The sequence below is a fragment of the Musca autumnalis genome, unplaced genomic scaffold, assembly GCF_047663935.1.
Source record: "Musca autumnalis isolate F117 unplaced genomic scaffold, ASM4766393v1 scaffold_3, whole genome shotgun sequence".
Lineage (NCBI taxonomy): Eukaryota > Metazoa > Arthropoda > Insecta > Diptera > Muscidae > Musca > Musca autumnalis.
The window spans coordinates 263260515-263283956 of NW_027411866.1; the positions used below are offsets into that span (position 1 = coordinate 263260515).

Consider the following 23442-nt stretch of genomic DNA (forward strand, 5'->3'; position numbering starts at 1 on the left):
TGTAGAGTAAACGAACAGCATCCAGTAACAATTTGTACGAATTTTGAGTAAACGAACACAAATAAGGTCTGTACGATAACTCAAAAGTTTGTACAAACTTTTACAAAATGCTGTTCGATAACAAACTTGTTCAGTAAAAGAGAAATGAGAAGTACTTGCAAGTAGTTGCAAGAACTTGCAAATACTTTTTACTTGCGAAGTTATCGAACAGGCCTATAATTTCTACACACACACACACACAACATAAGATTTTTTGCCAGCCACCTAAATGAAGGATGTGTTTTTCTAAAATTAATAAATCTTTCTTTAAGAATGCAATAAAACTATGTAAATGTAATATTGTTTTTATGGACTAGTTAAATTATATAAGTCTTTTGTTTGTTTGTATTTGGTGTATGTATGCGTTTTCATCAAACGACCGATTAAGAGCCGGTGAACGATTTTTATCCGAATGATTGAAGTGGACAGTGAACTATGAACTAGATTACTGACCTAGTTCAGTTTAAAGAGCTGAGCTATTGAACTAGATCTTTCAAATGAACTAGATTGTTTTGGGTTTTTGACAATCAATACACATACTCAACTGTCCTGTCATGTGTAAACGCAGGGTAAAATATATTGGAAAATAACCATATTATATATAGATTATTACAAATGTGTGACTTTTATTTAAGAAGGTTTATTTAAAAGTGATCTTAGGGGTAGTTTACACTATATGTAAATGTCATATGACATGAAATTTTCTATCGTTATATATTCGCTAATATGTGCAATATTGGAGATTTTCCTTACGCCATTTACTCTGTGGGCCCACACCAGCAAAAATGTAAAAAAACTACGTCTCCACATTGCTTCCGTGGGTAGATATGGAATGTTTTTATTTCGTGTCATATGACATTTACATATAGTGTAAACTACCCCTTAGGGCCTGTTTCACTATGTCGAAAGAAAATGATTGCGAACGAAAAACGCCTAAACTTTGGTTTTCATGGCAATATTGACTTTGTGTTTGCTTTAAAACAACTACAAAATTTAAAAATCATACACGAGTTTAGTTGTTTTTCATTCGTTTTCATGTTAGTCTTCTCTACAATTTTATTTCTATGCTAAGAAAACTTAAATCAAACTAACCCCCTGTTTTTGTAACTATTTTTTCTTCGTTCGTCTATATTCGTAATAATTTAGCCATCCATAGCTCTGCCCCCAGATGACTTACAGACCTAATTTTTCGTAGACGCGTTCCATATTTAGTAATAAATTCCTCATTTAAAAATCAGCGCTCTGCATTTGCGCTAAAGGTAGTAAATCGATCCACAGAATTTGACAATTCGTGTGAGAAGAATAAAATTTTTTACAGAAACAGGGGGTTAGTCTCATAATGCATACAAATCAAAGAACTCATGTTTATTTGAATATACAAACCCAAGTGCTAGAGCTCTTTGTGCAGTCAAATACGACTCCCCATCGTCACTTGCAAAAAAATTTCGTGAATCAGCCAATCAGGTTAGATTAGGCGTATTCACATATTTTCGAAGTAACTATAGTTCAGCCAAGATCACCCATATACGTTAACGTGACTGCAACAACAACATATTTTCTCTCTATCCTCATCCGTCGTGGTTTAGCAAAGGAAAGACTCGCTCAGAGAGACCAATGCACAAAATATTTTGAGCACCACCGCTATAGTTTGTTTAGCTATCATTAACTTATACAATCTTTACAACTTTTATTCATTTTCGTAATATAACCTTCGGGGTTTTTAATCAGATGACTAACGTTCTATTGGAAATGTTTTAGTCTCCTCAACGACTGACTACTACAACGATCACATAAAAGTGCATACATATACAGTTGCTCACACTGAAAGTGAACCACCTCAAACATAAAAAAGTTTTTGCTTATAAAACATAAAAAGAATTATATTTCGTTGGGATTTTCTATTCAATTTTATTCATCAAACTAAAGAGATAATTTACAACGTGTTTGCTTATTAACATTCTGTTTTAAAATTAAAATATAAAATAAAAACTAAAAAAGTTGAATTTCGTATGTCACATTCAAAGTGACCACTTTGCACAAAACTTTTAAATTGCTATTTTAATATTTTGTAGGCCCACCATTGGCCTATATAACAGCTTCTAGACGCCTTGGCATCGATTCCAAGAGTTTAGTTGTATATGTTGATGGAATTGCTGTCCATTCAGCCTGCAAATTATGTATATGGTCGTTTTTGGAAGAAATAGGATTTTCGCACATTTGTGTCTAGTAATGCCCACAAATGTTCTATTATGTTAAGTTCTGGGGACTGTGGAGGCACTTCCATTACATTGGGACAATTATTTGAAAGCCATTATAAGGCATCACCCGATTTGTGTTTGGGATCATTGTCCTGATAAAACCAGAAGTCTATTCTATCCCTAATTTCTCAACACTTGGTCTAAGATTTTCCTTTAAAATATCAATATATCCAGATTTATTGAGTACTCCTGGTATGTACTGCAAGTTTCCAGTGCCACTTCCAGCCATACAGCCACAGCCTATGATTATCATCTGGTCCATATAAGTTAAATTTAGATTCATCCGTAAATAAAACCTAAATAAACAGGATTTATACAACCTTAATTACCCTTTGCTAGAAGTTTATGTCCTTCGCAAAATATTCACGAGCTAATGCTAATCTCTTTTTTCGGTTCTTCAGGCTAATAAATGCCTTTTTGCGAGCAATTCGTCCATTAAATCCGTGTTTTCTAAGAACTCGTCATACTGTTTCAGGATTCGAATCAATTCCCAAATGATTTTTAACCATTTGGGTGAGCTTTGGAGCGCTAAGATGAGGATCTTTCTTTATATCTCTAAGAATGTAAGCCTCATCGCGGTAAGTAAAAATCTTTCGTTGGTTTCTTCTTGATTTATTTTCGATTCTTCCATAGTCCTTAAATCTTTGTATAATGTGTTGTACAGTGCCCCGGCTTATTTGAGTGGTTTCTGCTATATTTCTTTGCGATTTCCCCTCATGGTGCAATATAATTACAAGCCTTCTCAAATCTAGGCTAGTTTGCCCGCCCATCTTGGCGAAATGCCTGTTAATGTAATACTGATGCTTAACCGATCACGTGTTTTCGGTTTAAAACATTTCTGATGAATTTACCGTTAATTTAGCAAAAACCATGGTACAATGAAGTAGAGGTAGGCCAGGTATGAAAATCACTGAGAAATGCCACCCTGCAGCCATGGCTTAAAACGTCAAATGGCATGGTACAATAATAATGGTAGATGTACCTGCATAGCTATCCCGTATTACAAAAACATATGGAACTTAGAGTTTCACTTCTTATATGTTAAAAGTGCCATATAGTCTAAAAACATTTCTTTAGCTAGGCTCCAGAATATTCTTGTTGGAAAAGTATTCCAAAAATAGCAAAAGTTCTTCACAAACTTATAAAAGTGAAAAAATGTCATTCACTTATTTTCTACTTGGCAAGTTTGGCTAATCTGACATCGTCATTGCTGGTATCCGATTTGCAGATAAATGTCAGCAGAATTTTTACAAAAATTTTAATTTTTACATTCTCGTACTTTTGGAACAAATTTAAATTAATATCAATATTTGATAAATGTTCATTCGTAAGTTTTGCTAAAACAATCAACAATTTTATTTTTCCACGCGAATACACATTTTTTGTTCTTGTTTTCAATTTTAAGATATAGTGTTATAGCAGAAGTTTTTTGTTGGAACAATTCAGCGATGCATCTACCTTTATGATTGCATAATATCAAAAACAGTACAAAATATCAACCCTGCTTTTGACAGATTAGGCCATAAAAAGAAAAAAATTGTAATCAGCTGTTAGCTGTGGCCTACCTTTACTTTATTCTACCATGGCAAAAACTATTTAAGTGGTTCACTTTGACTGTGACATGCATTTGTTTGTTTTTTTTCTTTTATTCATTATTCTATTACAATGTATACGACATTGATAAACATCAAATAGATTGAAAATCATAGTTGGTGGTCAAACTTTAAATTAGCGTACTCATTGGTCAATTACATCTTTTCTTTTTACGATTTAACATCGACAATATTTTTCCTTTGTAGGTGGTTCACTTTCAATGTGACCAACTGTATGCCAAATTATTGCAATGCTATTCCATTTTCCGAAATGCCTTTTCTTGAATAGGATCGTTATTTTTGAACGTAGAAGCTTGAAATTTTGCAAAAAACGATTTTTTTGGAGATAAGTCTTCAGAAATTTGTGGTGACGATATGTAATAACACGCAAAAATATGTAATAATCGAGAAAAAATATCCGAATTTATCTTTTTGAATTTGTTTAAAAAATATGCAAAATACGAGTTCTAGCGATCATTAGGAATAAGTAAAACTAGCGATATACTCGTTAAACCCTTAACTAAAATTATTCCGAATGGACATCATCATACACAAAAATTATGTTTGCCTACTAATTAAAAAAAATGTATGTATGTACCTATACACCAGGGGATGGATTCTCGTTCTATGAAAATTTAAAATGAAAGATATTTTTTTATAATTTTTTTCATTTGACATTTATTTCCTTTATAAAAATTTTCATTTTACATCTTCATAGAAACAGAATTGAGCGCCAGTTCGCACACTTTGAAGAAATGTGCTTATTAGTACAACACCACACAACGTTTGACTCCATTCACTTAAAAAATCCATAAATCAATGCACGGTTGTTGAATTAGGTGAGTTGTGATTTTGCTAATCTAATTCAAAAACCGTGAATTCAATGCAAATATGCATTTCGTATTATAAAACAAAAATAACAGCCCCAAAAGTATGCTATAATAATTTGGTGTAACAATTTTCGAAATTTCTTTTCCCATTTCTTGGGGGGAATGGGAAATTTTGCTCCCATGGAAAACAGCTCCCATGGGAATGTTCAGAATAGGGCTGGTACTGAAACGGAAGAGAGGTAGATAACTAAAATGTCATATGTATATATTGAAAGGAATTTTTAAATAGTGTACATGGAACAGTTATTTCAGAAGTACGTATTTTCATGGAATATGATGACCATGGTGATGTTCTTCCTTATTTTATTGTTGCTGCTAATATCGAGTGCAAACGATACCACCAATACATTTTTATTAGGTAGCAACTATTACGAAATGCACCCTTAAACATATTTCGTTCATATTATTTTCTTAGGGTTTTCCCGCAATTCTGGAGGTTTGCCATACACCATGTTTGCCGTTTTGAGATAATCGCATTTTAATGTTTTGCGCCACAACTGCATGGAACTGACTGAAGAAAATATTTATATTTTTGACTTAAAATATTAAAAATGGTATATAGAACATATTTGCAAAAATACAGAGGAATATGTATTGGAATATGAAAGTTATAGAGATTTAAAAAAAAAAGAATTTTTTGTCGTTTTTTTCCATATCCGCACTTATGACACAAATGTGAAATATTGTACATCACATGGAACAAAGTTACAAAAAAAAATTCCATTTTTGCCTCAATAAACATTAACTACATTAACTACTCTCAGTTTGTTTATATCTAACAATATTTCTTTGTTCACCTTAAATTAAATTAAAAATAAAAGCAAAAGTTAATAAATTAACAGGAACTGACAATTGAATAAAAACTGTATAAAAACAGAATAACTATTAATTTATTGAATCAGCCATGCAGTGGTAATGTCTATACAAATTATGACATTATACTCCATTAGGATTGAAATTACGCTTGTAACATTTTACATGGAGGCAAATTGTTATAAACGCGGGAAATTCTTACATAGAACGACTTTTCCAACAAAGGAGTCAACCTCGGAACATGTATCTGTGTGTTCCTCACAGACCGAGAAAACGTAAATAGATCCAACATAGAGGAAACGAAAATTGTGTTCCTAATGTTGTTCGAACTAGAGCAGATTTATTATTTCATATAGGACAAAACAATTAATTCATGTTCATATTTAACAGTGTATTCTTCATTGGGTCTGTCCCCGGAGGTCATAGAGAGGGCCCTCGAGGCCATCCGTGGGGCCACGCTCGCGTTTGTAGCATACTTCAAAAGTATTGCGCTCCAATAGCTGAGTCAGTTCCTGTGGTCTGTCAAAGTTCAAGCATAGGAAGTTTAGGCGCCAATGTACAAACATGGATACAGAATGACTTTCTCAACAGCCTTCGTCGCGATTGCAAACCACTTGGTATTCGTACATTTCCACAATTCAAAATGATATACCCCAGTTATTCAAACGTGAGTGGTAGTCACGATGGAATGTTAGGAGGAGGATGTTTGCCCTACAGCAGAAGTACTAATGATAAACAACCATGGTTAAAGTCCTATTTACATCAATGGACGTCTAAACTTCGTCATCGTTCACGAGCAATGCCGCATATTAAATCGTATACCAGATTTAATTTAGAAGAAAAATCAGTGTATTGGTTTATATTAACATCGGCTAATTTATCAAAAGCAGCATGGGGTTCATTCAATAAAAATACTAACATTCAAGCTTGCTTACGGATAGCTAATTTCGAGGCAGGAGTTCTATTTTTGCCTAGATTTGTGGTAAGTAGTCGATAAATTATATCTGATATACGTTATATAACAGTGGTATATTCCCTTTAGATTGGTGAGGACACTTTTCCTTTAGGAACCTCAAGAGATGGTATACCACCATTTCCACTTCCTTATGATGTACCTTTAACGCCATACAGTCCCGATGATAAGCCGTTTTTGATGGATTATTTACATGAGCTATAAGCTTTATACAATTCACATACATATGTACAATGTTTGATGTAATAAATATGAAACTAAATTACATGAACATTAGTTTATGCTTTCTGATAATTATTTTGTTTCAATTTTAAATTTAAGGATCATACAACGGTTAAAAACTTTAACTAAAAAGACTATCGTGCTCAAAATTTGAGCAAAGACATAAAACTGATAAGAGTAGCATTGTACAACAAATAAGGTAAATACAGTCAAAATCGCTTATAACGTCGTCGTTTATAACGTCATATCGCTTATAACCACGGAATCCTAAAGTCCCGTATTTCTGCTCTCTACATTTCATACAAATAAATATCGCTTAAAAAAGCATTGCCGGAATCGACAAATAACAACTATCCTGACAAGAATAGAAAAAGATCAAAGTACGAAATTAAATGTGTTATATGCCGTGTTATTGTTCAAAAGTTTATTTACTCAGATGCTCAGATCTGAGTTAAATTTAAAACATGTTGGAATTCAAAAGCCCAAAGTAAACAGTGCTTATTCGATATCTCGTACCATTTTCGAAAAAAATCGATATTTTCGAATACATGACTTAATTGCAATTTTCGAAAAAAAAAACAAGATATGGCAATTTCGAAAAACCAGTATTTTGTATGAAAAATCACTGTAATTTCTATAATAATGCAAATACCGGGATGACCCTTTTTTTCCTAAGTTGGATTCGCCGAGCACAATTTCTCGTCCATACATTGGAAATTTCCAACTTTACTCGTTACTCGCTGAAAACGAAAAAATCCTATCACTTCCGTAAAAATAGGATTTTTTAATTCTGTAAATTGTGCTGAGTTGTGCTCGCCTAGCACACATTATTCGCCTTACATTATAAATTTCCATCTCTACACGTTACTCGTCAAAATCGCAAATAATATTTTTCAACGAAAAATCACTGTAAATTATGTAAAAATGCAAATATCGAGATAATATTTTTTGTGCTGAGTTGGATTCGCCGAGCACAAAAAAACCTTGGGCCTAATTACGACATTCGATTCGACCGAGTATTTGCTCGTGAATGAAAAAATCGAACTATGAAAACCTATGTGTTCTTAAAAGATCATTGAGAAGGTAGATGAATTTACTAATGAAAAAATGTAAATATTTATTGAAATCGTTGAATAATAATTTCGGAATGAAGTTGTGCTAGAAAACTGTGCAAAATGATTTATTTTTGTATAACTTTTTGACATTGCACTGTGTCCGATTCTCCAAAAAACCTGGCCAAAAATCGAAAAAAAAATGTATTAATTTACACTAAAAAGGGTCAGATATTGTTTATAGGATCCCAGTGCGTGTAGTTATGAAAAAATATATACATTTCTTGTTTAATAAGTGGGTATAAAAGCAGGTCGAAGTGACCCTATTCGGAATTTTATTTTTCTTTTTAATATTTAAGTTGTTTATAAATCTATGATAATATGCAAAATATACAACGGTTATTAAATATTTTCTTTTTGTAATTGTAATGAAAGGTATGAGAAACGTATTTAAGATGTTCAGTGTCGCCAATGAATTGTGCGTTCTTTAATAATTGATGTCCGTACCAGTTAATTTTTTTCAAGATCAATTTTCACAATAAATTATGAAAATAGTTGTGAGTAAGATCGAGTTGGGCCGTGTAATTTATCATTTCATAAAAAAGGAAGGGTTTTTTTTCCAATTTCCATCGAAACATCCTGCACATATTTGCACTTTTCGTTTTTATGTGATATTTTGTCTTGCAGGTATATACAGATTTTCTTTCATTCAGAATGTCAGAATATAGTATAGGGTCACTTTTTGGCGTTTGGGCATAATTTAGAGTTTTGATATATTTTAAGACCTATAGTAAAATTTTATGGCGAACAAATTTCTAGAATATTTTGGTCTGATCCGACCACATTTTATAGGAGATTTTAAAGATTTGTGGAAAAAGGGACCAAATGGACCCCTTTTATGACTCGCACGAGGGTTAATTTTTTTAAGACAAATATTCCTTGCATTCTTGTCAGTAATTCTTGCCAAAGACATTATACACCTAAAGTGCAAGGATTCCAAGTGATCTTAACTCAAATATTTCCAAAACTGTAGAAATTGTGGAAGCTTGCACCCCTATTTTAGTTTCTTGGTTTTTTGGCAAAATTGATACCGATATTTCCTTGGTATGTAATGCAAATAGAGATTTCATTTCTTTGGTGACTTATAGTGAAATTTAGCTGAGAACATTTTTTACAATTTTTACCACTTTTACACATTTTGCGTTCCCGTACACAAAATTTATATGAAAATCGTTTACGACTTTTACCACTTTATAAAGTACGGGAACAGGCCAAATATTTTTTAACGAAAAATTACTGTAATTTCTGTAAAAATGTAAATATCAAGATAATATTTTTTGTGCTGAGGTGGATTCGCAGAGCACAATTTTTCGTCCATACATTAAAAATTTCCAACTTTACTCGTTAGTCACTGAAAATAAAAAACCTTATCATTTCCGTAAAAATATAAATTTTTCAATTCTGTAAATTGTGCTGAATTGTGTTTAACTAGTAAAAATTTTTCGCCTTACATTATAAATGTCCTTCTCTAATTGTAACTCGTTAAACGAAAAGTCACTGTACTTTCTGTAAAAATACAAATATCGAGGTGATCTTTTTTGTGCTGAGTTGGATTCGCCGAGCACAACTTTTCGTCCATACATGGGAAATTTCCAACTTCCTCGTTGCTTACATTGCAAATTTCCATCTCTACTCGTTAAAATCGCAAATATTGTTTTTCAACGAAAAATCACTGTAATCGTCCATACATTGGCAATTTCTAACTTTACGCGTTACTCGCTGAAAATGAAAAAAACCTTATCATTTCCGTAAAAATATAAATTGTTCATTTCCGTAAATTGTGCTCAACTAGTAAAAATTTTTCGTTTAAAACTGATAGTTGGTTTTTACACCTTATATACGAGATTTTATTTCATTTCTCAAAATTGACCTGTGGTAACACAACACACATGTCAATGGGAAAACCAGATAATAATTATATGAAGTGTGAGTCCTTTCCGCGAAGAGGTGAATGAGTTGGGTTGTTTAGCGTAAGGTGAGTTGGGGTTTTTTTGCGTAATAATTCATTCCTTTTTTATAAAGTATTTTTTGCCTGTTAATTAAAAGTAGATAGGCCTGTGGGCAGCTTTGAGAATCGAACTTTCGTGTAATTCAATGTCTGATTGTCCGTGCAGTTTTAAACTTCATAGTGAACGTATAATTATAGTCTCATTCTGACTGTCATTTAATGCGGTCGTGCGCTATGGAACCTCCTTCGAAAACTCTGTGCTCGAAATGCTTCAATTCTTTAAATAATAAATACGTCGGATGTCATTTATGCAGAGTCAAATATCATATTTTCTGTGCTAAAATAGAGGAGAAATGGGGCGAATTATTTGTGCAAAATCCAAATATTGTTTTCAACCATAGACTAATGAAGACATAGACGTCGGAATGCTCTCACCGACTATGCTCGAATTGAGTGTGGTAACTAAGAAACTCAATATAAAATGCCAAAAAAATACAACTTAACAAATATTTTGTTCTGAGAAAAGACTACATAGAGTTAGCTTTTGATGGGAACTATATCCTCAGATAAAAATATCCAAGAAAATAATGCAATTTTCCCCAAAAATCGTCTTCGAACTTTTTTGAGTTTTCGGGTTTGAGTGACTTGACCGCGGAAAAATTGAGTGATCCGACGTCTATGCCTTCATTAGTCTATGCTCACGTCTCTTCGTTATCTGAGAGAGCCAATTAAAAGCTCGAATTAAAGGAAAATTTAATGCAAAATAGCAATCCAAAATATCAAAAACCAGATAAAAATTAAAAATGAAAACAATGCTCATTTGTCAAACCAAGTTGTTGTTGCGCCTCAAACAACAATGAATTCGCAAACGAAAAATGCAAGTCAGAATAAAAAAATATTTTCCCCGCTTTGTCGTGCTCTTCGTTATCTTCAATGCATACTGGTGAAAACAATGAAGGTGATGCTGGCGTTAATATGGGTGATGCTGATGTTGATGAAAACAACATGTTTGATGCTGTCTCGCAACCAACAGTCAATGCAAATGATTGGTTGGCTGTTCAGAGGCGTGGCAGGCGTATTGTTGTGTTCGGCTCTAATACTGAACCAAATGAATTAGAAACTATTAAAGCTAAGAAATGGATCATGTTTCCTCGTTTAAACCCGGCATTTCAACTTATAAAATCATTAATTACGTTGAGCAAAAATCGAAAATTCCTAACTCGATGGTCAGACTAGCAAGGTTTCATGAAACCAATTTCGTTAAAGTTTCTTTTCAAATTTCGTTAAGTCCACACACGTTAACGTGAAATTTAAGATCTTTGCGTGTCCTCTTTATTTTACCATTCGCGTTTGTTGTGTTTCTCATACCAATAAAAACAAAAAAAGACATAAATAAACCAAACAAGTAAGAAAAGCGTTAAGTTCGGTCGGGCCGAACTTTTTATACCCTCCACCACAAATTTCAGCCATTTCGGTGGATTAATGTGGCCACAACCTTCAAAATTCCGAAATTCGGAAGGTACCGTTCTATGGGGGCTATATGATGGCGTGGACCTATACCTACAAGTTTCTGGGGGAAAGTTTTATACGCCTAAAGAAGACTAAATGCCAAATTTCAGCCATCTCGGTGTGATAATGAGGCTAAAACGTTCAAAATATCGAAAATCGGGAGATATTGTATTATGGGGGCTATATCAACACGTGGACCTATATAAACATTTTATGGTAGAAATGTTTCTTAGCCTCTGGAAACACAAAATACAAAGTTACAACCGATTCTTTGGTCAAATGGGTCTAATACATTCAAAATATATTAAAATGACGCGTACTTTATAAGGGGCCTTATGTGGGGGCTATACCAAAACGTGGACCTATATAACCCAACTTTGGTAGGAATGTTTTCTGGCCTCTGAAGACACAAAATACCAAATTACAACCAATTCTGTGGTCAAGTGGGTCTAATACATTCAAAATATATTAAAATGACGCGTACTTTATATGGGGCCTTATATGGGGGCTATACCAAAACGTGGACCTATATAACCCAACTTTGGTAGGAATATTTTTTGGCCTCTGGAGACACAAAGTACCAAATTACAACCAATTCGGTGGTAAAATGGTCCAAATATCTTAAAAATTCCTTAAAACGACGACGCGCCACGCGTCATTTTGTATGGGGGCTATACGAAAGCGTGGACCTACATAGCCCGCTTTCAATACCAAAAGTCCTACGTAAATATAACATATTTTCCCAAAATTTCATCAACCTACGTCAATCCGTTCGGACGCTAGAGTGATTTCCACAGACGGACAGACGGACAGACGGACGGACATGGCTATATCGATGTAGAATTGCACGCTGATCAAGAATATATATATTTTGTGGGGTCTACAATGATTATTTCGAGTAGTTACAAACGTAGTGACAAACTTAATATACCCCCATCCTATGGTGGAGGGTATAAAAACAACACAAAATAATTAACATTAATAATTAAATTAATATTAATAGTTAAATTGTCACTATTTCATTTATTAAATGTTTTTATTAAATATATTTATGTTTTTTTTTTTTGTTGTTAACGTTTGCTTGAGAAAATAAAAATGAAAGAAAATTGAAGAAAAAATCTTGCAACGAAGAACAAAAAGAGGCAACACAACAAACACAGAAAACCATGTACATGGGTTTCACTACTTTATACCCCTCGCCTATAAACTTGACATCGCCATGTTGAAATCGTGCTAGTCTGACCATCGACTAAGGAACACATGTTATGTTTCAGGCTAATAAAAAAGGATATTGATGAAACTACTCTGAAAGAGGTGAATTTTAAATTTGGAATTTCTGCCTGCTACTATAAAAATATTTTGGATCCACATCTCTGGCCTACGGATATAAAGGTTCCAAGTAAGCCAACACAAGATCTACAAATTTAGCCAAATCGAATCATTCCTTAAAGATATATTATCAAAATGTCTCCGGAATGCGTACCAAATTTAAGATAATTTTTTATTTTTCCTCTCAATGTGAATATGATATCATTGTTCTTGTGGAAACTCGGCTAAACTCCGATCTATTTAGTGCAGAATTCTTTGATCTGAACTTATATACTGTGTTTAGAAAAGATAGAAACGCTGATATTACTGGGTGATCCAGAGGTGGCGGAGTGCTGGTAGCTGTTAAGCAACAATTGCAATCGTCACTTCACTTTATAAAAACTTATAATGGTTTAATTGACCAACTTATTGTTTGCGTTTTTGGTTTAAATATTAAATAGTACACTTGTGTTTCATATATTCCTCCTGGAAGTTCGGGATGTCTCTATGATAAACACGTGGCTTATATAGTTACATTGGATAGTAAAGCTGAACAAAAAGCGTTTATTTGTGTTTTAGGGGATTTTAATCTCCCTAATATATGTATACTAGCAAAATGCCCGCTACTTCGTATGCGGAAAAGAAATAATATTCAAATAAACATTTAATATGGTGAACACTGAACATTTTTATGTACTTATAGCTATTTAAATTGATATTTAATTTCTTTCAAGTACTGTTCGTGCATGTTTTCTTCGAATCTCAAAAAAAAGACCTCTACACTTCAACAGCGACCTACATTTTAAATTTCAGTCCGAATTTTGGAATTTGTGATATCAAAATGTAGAAAATCGATTCGATTCGACGGGTGCAAAATACCCCTCAGTAATGTTGGCGACATTTACTGAGTATTTCAGTCATGTAAAACTTCTCTACAAATGGTGTCGTAAGGCACGCCGTTCGGACTCAGCGATAATCAGTACGTCCCATATCATTGATCTAATATGAATCGGGGTGCACTCATTGATATGAGAGATGTCTCCCTTTTCCCGTCTGGGATGTTTGTGAAACAATTATTACATTATTTAGAAACCGAATTCGTGTTAACATAGAAACAATAGAACATAATTCAGTACAATTTTTAGAATCCAGAACCTTAGCTCATTAGCTTGTTACAGTTTTAGCTCTACTTGTTCACCCGATGTCAATAGTATTACATGTGGAAACCTTTAATACATTTAAAGGTGGATTTTAATAAACATTCTGATCCAATCTCAACAGTGATCCTCACAACAAATGTCAATTATCGATTCACCCAATACCAGTGCTTCAATATTTAGTATTACTTAATACTCCTAGTACATTTATTGTACGACCACTTCTAAAAATGAACCTGTCAAATAGATAATATACCTATTCCTTAGCCCAATACCAAATTGATTGCAATTTTGTACTTTTCACACACTAATTATATTATTCCAGCTTCATTGCTACACCAACGTCAAATTTAATACCATTGTGTATTTCTCAATAAGTCAGCCAGCCCTTAGCCTAATTTCAGAATTTGTATGCATTTAAAAACAAGTGAGCAAAGGCTATAGTCGGGACGGGGCCGACCATGTGATACCCTACACCACTACCCCTGTGCATAAACTTTTCACTGGTAAACATTTCTTTTAGGGAATATAATCCGACTACCACCAAAAATAATATGCCTCTTTCTCTCTGGGACCCCCATAAGCAACCAAAATTTCGTGACCATCTGATCAAAATTACGACCTGTAGCTTGATTGCAAAAATGGAAGAATTGGAGCATTACCGACTATTGTGGTATCTCCCTTGTTTGACCACCTTCGCCAACCTGCTTTACACCAATGTAAAGGTAATATTTTCTTCCTCCATTGACAGGCTTTGCCGTTGGAATACCCCTACTAGAAGCCGATATATTCACAAGGAATAAAACTTTGAATTTGTCTCCAAATGAGTTTTTCCCCATTCCGACCCCTAAATATTATCCGACTATCACCAAAATCAGTAGACTTCTTCCTCTGTGGGGCCCCATCTACCCCCAAAAATTTCGTTACTATCCGATCAAAATTCCAACTTGTAGCGTGATTACAAAAAATGGAAATATTGGGTATATTACTGAATTTTGCAATATCTCGGTTTGATCACTTACGCCAACATACTTTGCATCAATATAAACGAGATCTTTTCTTCTTCCATTGACGGGTATTCCTTTTGGAATACTCCAACCAGAAGCGGAGATATTCGCATAAAAAAACGTTGACTTTTCTCCACATGAGCTTTTCGCTTAGTCCGACTCCTGAATATTATAAGACCATCACCAAACTAAATAGGCTTCTTCCTCTGTGGGACCCGCATCAACTCCCAAAAAATTCGTGTCGATCCAATCAAAATTAGGACCTGTAGCGTGATTACAAAAAATCGGAAAATGGGAAGCATTATCTACTATTGCCATATCTCTGCTATTTGACCACCTACGACAACCTACTTTACATCGTTGTAAAGGTGATATTTTCTACTTTCCTGGCCATGTTTTGCTTTTGATATACCTCTTAAAGAAACAGAGATATTGGCTTTAAAATAAAATGTTGACTTTTCTCCAAATAAGTGTTTGCCCAGTCCGACCCCTAATTATTATCCGACCATCACCAAAATAGCCTTCTTCATCTATGAGACCCCCATTAACCCTCAAATCTTCGTGACGATCCGATTAAAAATGCTACCTGTAGCGTGATTTCCAAAAAAATAGAAAAATGGGATGTATTACCGACTATTGCGATATCTCCGTTATTTGCATCATTTAGTTTGCATCATTGTAAAGAGGGGATCTTCTACTTTCAGAGTCAGACTTTGCTTTTGGAAAGTTTTCAACCAAAGCTGTGATATTCGTCATTATAATTAAAATCGCAAAAATGAAAATTGGGGTTTTATTTGCTTCTATTGTGATATCTTCGTTGTTTGATCACCTACGAGCACCTGCTTTACATAATTAGAAAGGTGATATTTTCTACTTTCATAGTCAGGTTGCTTTTGGTATAACCCATATAGAAGCTGAGATATTCACTTTGGAAAAAAACGTTGTCATTTTATCCACCTAAGTTTTTTGCCCTTTCCTACCCCTAAATATTATCCGACCATCACCAAAATCAATAGGCTTCTTCCCCTCCGGGACCCCTATCAACATGCAAAATTTCGTGACGATCCGATCAAAATTGCGACCTGTAGCGTGATAACAAGGTTTAGATGGACAGACGGACTGACGGACGGACACACATAGCCAGATCGACTCAGCTCGTCGAGACATTCATTTTGGTATATATAAGTATGGGTCTGCGACCATTATTTCGATGCGTTACAAACTTTTTGGCCAAAACCAACTTATAATACCCTCCCCACATAGTGGTGTAGGGTATAAAAATTCTTATCTAAACACCAACACCATCCCTCAACAACAATTCGAAATTCCACTTTTACCTTCAACGCCAAACTGGTACCAAATTCAGTACCTATAATATGTAAATTAAAAAACTACTGCCTTTTATCCAAAACATAATCCCAACCGCAATTTAGTATTCTTCGTATACATAAGTACGTACACATAATATCGAATTTCACAATTTTAACTCTACTAATTTACACAATAACAGTTTGAACCAAATTCTGTGCCATTTTGTAATTTTGTAAGTATATCCACAACCACATCCATATCTCAACCCTACACATCAAGAGGGTCTATAATACCAAATTTCCGAATTCCATCTCTATTCATAATACCATTAATACTTTTCGTATGAAAGTACGAATTTCAATAACTATCTCCAACAGTAATTCCAAATTTCAGGATACTACCCTATCCGTCCACCTATAACTAAATTGTACGAAATTAAGTACCATTTAGTACTTTTCGTAACCATAAGTACGAACTTCCAAAACTATCTCAGTCCTACACTCCAACAGTAATCTAAAATTCAGGATTCCAGCTCTCTCCGTTCACCCAAATATAAATTGTACCAATTTAGTACCACTTAGTACATTCCGTGCCCTTAAGTACGAATTTCCAAAACTTCCTTAACCCTACACTCCAATAATAACGTTAACTCGAAATTCTAGGATTCCTGCTCTATCCGTTCACCCAAATATAGATTGTACTAAATTAAGTGCCATTTAGTAACTACCTCAATCCTACACTCCATAAGTAATCATAATTCCAAATTTCAGGATACACGTAAATTTCAATTGTACCAAATTTAGTACTTTCCGTAAGCACGAATTTCCAAGACTAACTCAATCGTACAGTGCAACAGTAATCTTAATTCCAAATTTCAGGATTCCAGCTCTATTCGTTCACCCAAATCTAAAGTATACCAAAGTTAGTACCATTTAGTACTTTGCGTACCCATAAGTACGAATTTCCAAAACTACCTCAATCTTACACCCCATAAGTAACTTTAATTATAAATTTCAGGATTCCAGCTCTATCTGTTCACCCAAGTCAAAATTGTACCAAATTTAGTACATTTAGTACCTTTCGTACCCATAAGTATGAATTTCCAAAACTACCTCAATCCTTCACTCTATCAGTAACCTTAATTCCAGATTTCAGGATTCCAGCTCTATCCGTGCACCCAAATCCAAATTGAGTACCATTTAGTACTTTCGTACAAATTTTCACAACTTGTTCAATCCTACAACCCAATAGAAATCTTAATTCAATACTTCAAGATTCCAGCTCTGTCCGCTTACATAAATTTAAATTGTACCAAATTTAGTACCATTGTACCAAATTTAGTATTTTCCGTACCTATAGGTACGAATTTCCAAGATTAACTCAATCCTACAGTCCAACAGTAATCTTGATTCCAAATTACAGGAATCCACCTATATCCATTCACCCAAATCCAAATTGTACCAAATTCACGACCGTTTAGTACTTTTCGTACGAATAAGTACACATTTTCAAAACTACCTCAATCCTATACTCTAACAGTAATAATAATTCAAAATTTCAGGATTCCACCTCCATCCATTCACCCAAATCCAAATTGTACCAAATTTAGTACTTTTCGTACACATAAGTACGAATTTCCAAAAATAACCCTCATATCTCAATAATACACTTCAATAGTAGTCTTAATCCAAATCCAAATTGTACTAAATTTAGTACACTTTAGTACTTTTCGTACACATGAGAACGAATTTCCTTTCATAAACACCACCTCCCATCCTTTATTTCCATACCAAATTTCAAGATTCTAGCTATAGCCGTTCAAAATATACAACTAGTACTAAATTTTATAACTTTTAGTACTTTTCGTACACTTCTAGGTCGAAATTCCAAAAACCCTTTGGTACATCTTTCTAACTCTCCACCAGTGACCCTCATCCCAAATTTCAGAATTCTAGCTTTTCCCGTTTGCCTAATACAAAGGGTACCATATTTAGTACCATTTAGTACTTTTCGTACCCTTCCAGTTCGAATTTCCAAAAACCGAGCCTTATCTCACGCCTGCATACCAACACCAACCTACACTCCAAATTTCAAGCTTCTAGCTTCATCCGTTTCGTCTGGGCATTGATAATAAGGCGGTCAGCCACACAAATGAGACAATTTTTAGTACATTTTAGTGCTTTTCGCACCCTTGTTGGACGAATTTCCAAAAACCCAGCCTTATCGAGCACCTTCGCCCCAAGACTAATCCTCACCCAAATTTTGGGAATTCTAGCTTAAGCAGTTTTGTCTGGGCGTTGATGCTTAGTAGGCCCCCCACACAAATTTGACCATTTTTAGTACATTTTAGTGCTTTTCGCACCCTTGTAGGACGAATTTCCAAAAACCCAGCCTTATCGAGCACCTTCGCCCCAAGACTAATTCTCACCCAAAATTTGGGAATTCTAGCTTCAACCGTTTCGCCTGGTCGTTGATTCTTAGTCGGCCCCCACACAAATCTGACCATTTTTAGTACATTTTAGTGCTTTTCGCACCCTTGTAGGACGAATTTCCAAAAACCCAGCTTTATCGAGCACCTTCGCCCCAAAACTAATCCTCACCCAAAATTTGGGAATTCTAGCTTCAGCCGTTTCGTCTAGGCGTTGATTCCTAGTCGGCCCCCCACACAAATTTGACCATTTTTAGTACATTTTAGTGCTTTTCGCCCCCTTGTAGGACGAATTTTCAAAAACCCAGCCTTATCGAGCACCTTCGCCCCAAGACTAATCCTCACCCAAAATTTGGGAATTCTAGCTTCATCCGTTTCGTCTGGGCGTTGATTCCTAGTCGGCCCCCCACACAAATTTGACCATTTTTAGTACATTTTAGTGCTTTTCGCACCCTTGTAGGACGAATTTCAAAAACCCAGCCTTATCGAGCACCTTCGCCCCAAGACTAATCCTCACCCAAAATTTGGGAATTCTAGCTTCAGCCGTTTCGTCTGGGCGTTGATTCCTAGTCGGCCCCCACACAAATTTGACCATTTTTAGTACATTTTAGTGCTTTTCGCACCCTTGTAGGACGAATTTCCAAAAACCCAGCCTTATCGAGCACCTTCGCCCCAAGACTAATCCTCACCCAAAATTTGGGAATTTTAGCTTCAGCCGTTTCGTCTGGGCGTTGATTCCTAGTCGGCCCCCCACACAAATTTGACCATTTTTAGTACATTTTAGTGCTTTTCGCACCCTTGTAGGACGAATTTCCAAAAACCCAGCCTTATCGAGCACCTTCGCCCCAAGACTAATCCTCACCTAAAATTTGGGATTTCTAGCTTCAGCCGTTTCGTCTGGGCGTTGATTCTTAGTCGGTCCCCCACACAAATGGTACCATTTTTAGTACATTTTAGTGCTTTTCGCACCCTTGTAGGACGAATTTCCAAAAACCCAGCCTTATCGAGCACCTTCGCCCCAAGACTAATCCTCACCTAAAATTTGGGATTTCTAGCTTCAGCCGTTTTGTCTGGGCGTTGATTCTTAGTCGGTCCCCCACACAAATGGTACCATTTTTAGTACATTTAGTACTTTTCGTACCCTTCTAGGACGAATTTCCAAAAACCCAGCCTTATCGAACACCTTTGCCCCAAGACAAATCCTCACACAAAATTTGGGGATTCTAGCTTCAGCCGTTTCGTCTGGGCGTTGTAGATCACATCATCACTTTACTCTTTTATAAATATATAGATTGGGAACAATTTGAGGGAGTAATTGTTTTTTCCCCATTAATGCAAATAAAGAGCACGAGATCAATTTTATAGATACATGATGAGTAGACATCGGATTTTGCATATTTGCGTTTTGAAGAAAACTGAATGCAATGACAGGCTCATATTTTTTATTTTTTTTTGCATATTTTGTGCATATGCTAAATATGCAAGTATTTTTTTACGAAAATCATCAAATTAATTTTGGAAAGTCATCAAAAAGTGTTCTAAATAAAGTTTATTGCCGTTAAACGTCAATTTCATAGCAGATTATTATGTTATTAATTATTATTCCGCCATAGCAATAAATCTGGACTAAAAGACTTAGAAAATGTCTTATAACCCAATAACCCAGCCTTCTTATTGCAACATAAGTTGCTTTCTAATACAAATTTGTTTAAAAACTCAATCAGAAATGTCAAAATGAACGTATCCAAACATGTTGATATGTTGATGAATATTTCCCTCTGAATTTTCCGCACGGAAAATAATTTTAAAGAGTGAAATTCTTTTAAAATCAATATTTGTTAAAAGTTGAAAACTACTAGATTCGCTTAATTAATTGTGAAATTGGGGGAAGGAAACAAATTCCGCACGGAATTTTTATTAAAGATTGCACTGATAACTATATTTAATACCCATATCCCCATTATTATAAGTCTTGTTTTTTTATTGCTTCGATTTACCGAAAAGATTTATAGCGTTCCGGTTAACTTAAAATTAAAAGTGATGATTGAATTTCAAGGAGGAGCTTCTTGTCATTAACTTTCAATGTGAAAATTATATTTTTAATGCCTCCAAATTAGTTTATTTTGCATTTTCAAATCCATCAGATAGTAAAAGAACACATGTAATAATGGCCCTAAGAGTATTATGTCGTAGTGAATGAGTTTGCAACATGCAAAAGGAAACGAAATAGACCCACATTTTCTTTTGATGATCTGCATATTTTCGCACTTATTTATCTGGCCATGTCCTTTTAAAACAAAGTACAGGTCACATTTATAGACCAATTCGCATAAAAATTTAAGATTTTTTGGCCCTAGGGCGATCCCTATTTATTTTGGTAAGAATCGATTCAGATTTGGATATTGCTCCCATATATACAGTATAATCTCAATAATCCCTACACCACAGGTTTCGGCGGTGTCCGAATTATCAAATTGTCCGGATTAACGAATAGTAAAGAAAATAAATTATTTTCTATGATTAAATCACTCGTGGTAGTTATATAATAATACTTTTTAAATTCGAATTGCTAATACCGAACTTGTAAATGAAATAAAGAAGTAAAAAGTGCTCTACGTGTAAAAAATAGTGAGATTTTTCTAAACGACAATCCGGACATTTTTATTGGCATTGCCCGTATTTGTTCCTTTCCTTACTTTTTACCAATTTACCATGCAACAAGTCTCAATTTTCCCAAATTACAAAAAAGGCCAATCAGATTGTGAAAGTAGAGCTAGAAATATGCCGTTTTTAAAGGCATGTAAGCATGTGGCAACTTTAATGACAATATTGCGGCGAATATTTTTCTTAATATATGTACAGTAGAACCTCGATTATCCGTGCAGCGATTATCCGGGAACCTCCATTATCCGGGATAGAAAAGAAATGTTGGTCTTTTTTCCATTTCCTCTATTTTTCGTTATAAACTTCATTATCAGGGAGTAAAAGCAAACTTTCCAACTAATTTGATTAAATAAACAAAAGAAAACTGGAAATTCTCCCATATTACACAATTAGTGAAAACTGGAAATTCTCCCATATTACACAATTAGTGTATTAATGGTATCACAAAAACCATGGGACAAAGTCAATTCAGATGAATCTGTTGATCATTATATTATGTATCCTTCTAAAATTTGGTGGATTGCCTTAACAAATATAATAAAAATTTCAGACGTGAGCTGTGTTCCTTTACTTACCTGAGGTTACCATTTTTGCCATTTGTTACCATTTTTAACCTGCAAAGCGTTCCTTAACCCCGAAAAAGAGAGAGCGAAAATGGCATTCTCTTCTACCACAGGCTACCAGCAAAATTTCTGCAGGTAAAAAATGGCAGAACTGATTTTTCGACTTTTGAGTCGAACGCTGACAAAACTAAATGAAAAACTGTGAAATAAAAGACGAAAATTGATTTTTTTTATGTCTCTTTTTGACATTGCTGCCACATCTACCATTTTTCCGTTCCTTTACTTTTCTGGTAAAAATGTTCATGAGAGAGCAATTTTGACATTTTTCTCTTTTACCACCCTTACCATTAAAAAAGTAAAGGAACAAAGCTATTATTATTATTATACAATACTATGAAATTTTTACTTAAAAATATATTAAAAAAGTGCATAAAAACATTTCCTCCATTATCCGGGAAAATCGATTATCCGTAATGCCTTTGGTCCCGACCATCACGGATAATCGAGGTACGACTGTATTTATATCCAATACAACAAGACTAATGTGTTATGAAAGGTGTTATATCCTTGTACTCGATCATCTTTACTAAATGTTGCTGAAACAATTTTTACAGCAACTTCTCCTTTAAACAACTGTCAAAATTCGAAGCATTTGTAATAATTAGTACAAATTATCAAGTACACGGGCAGGTATAAGTTAATTAATTGTGTATACAGAAGGGTTATGACTTTTCGACTGTGTTATCAAAATTGTTTTCCAGTAGCAGGAATGAATGAACTATATTTTTATAGCATTCCAAATGCTTTTCTAGCAGAAATATGTGAGTGGTTATGCCATGTTAAAGATAATTCCAAGGTTTTTGACTTATTTTACCACTACCACGCTATTGTGTGGTTTTCCCGAGTGATGTTATTTTGTACTAATCATTGTGGGTTCTTCATTTTGCTTATTATTCATCGTAGATGGGTATAACAATAATGCATTACTTTTCGCTTACACTTCCCAACTTCCCAATTCTGCATTAAGTGGTTGTATGAGTACAATATAGATCTATATAATAAAATTCTGCATTTTTAGTACATTAAACTAAAACCATGCCATCAATATTAAAGCGGCAGTTACAGCATTTTTCCAAAGAAGCTTTTTGACCACAATTTTTTCCATTACCTACATTTGTATAGGAAGCAACTTATGTTGTAATAGGAATGCTGGCTTATTTGACATTTTCTTACCTTGTGAAAACTGATTTAAGTCTTATTAGTCCAGATTTATAGCTGCGGCGGAATATCTGGAGAGTCTCAATGACATAATAATCTGCAAAAAACTATGTTAAACGACAAAAAACTTAATTTAGAACGTTTTTTTAATGATTTTCCAAATTTAATTGACGATTTTCGTCAAAAAAAACTTGCATATTTAGCATATTTTTTGCATGTTTTTGATATGACCACAAATATCGAAAAATTGACCCTCAAAACGTCTAGATCCAAAATTTGAGTCCAATCGGATAAGAAATAAAAAACATGCTAAAATCCGATGTCTAGTCATAGGTTCTTGATATTGTATGTGATAATGCGGGGATAGTCTACGGCTATTGTCCAGTGAATATATATCTGACATACGAGTCTTAACATCCATGGTTTTGGC

General features: G+C 34.3%; 1 protein-coding gene across 2 annotated transcripts in view; it reads left to right on the plus strand.

Moving 5' to 3' along the window:
* Window positions 1-23442, plus strand: part of gkt (tyrosyl-DNA phosphodiesterase glaikit) — a 43248-nt gene that overhangs the window by 4807 nt on the left and 14999 nt on the right. The window contains exons 5-6 of one of the 2 annotated variants that reach the window (XM_073978470.1): window positions 5983-6574; window positions 6635-6859. The exons of the other annotated variant lie outside the window; for it this stretch is intronic. Coding sequence (XP_073834571.1) covers window positions 5983-6574; window positions 6635-6769 — 727 coding nt within the window. The 3' untranslated portion in view covers window positions 6770-6859. Of the gene's footprint in view, window positions 1-5982; window positions 6575-6634; window positions 6860-23442 lie in introns of those variants that run through there. 2 annotated transcript variants of the gene reach the window in all.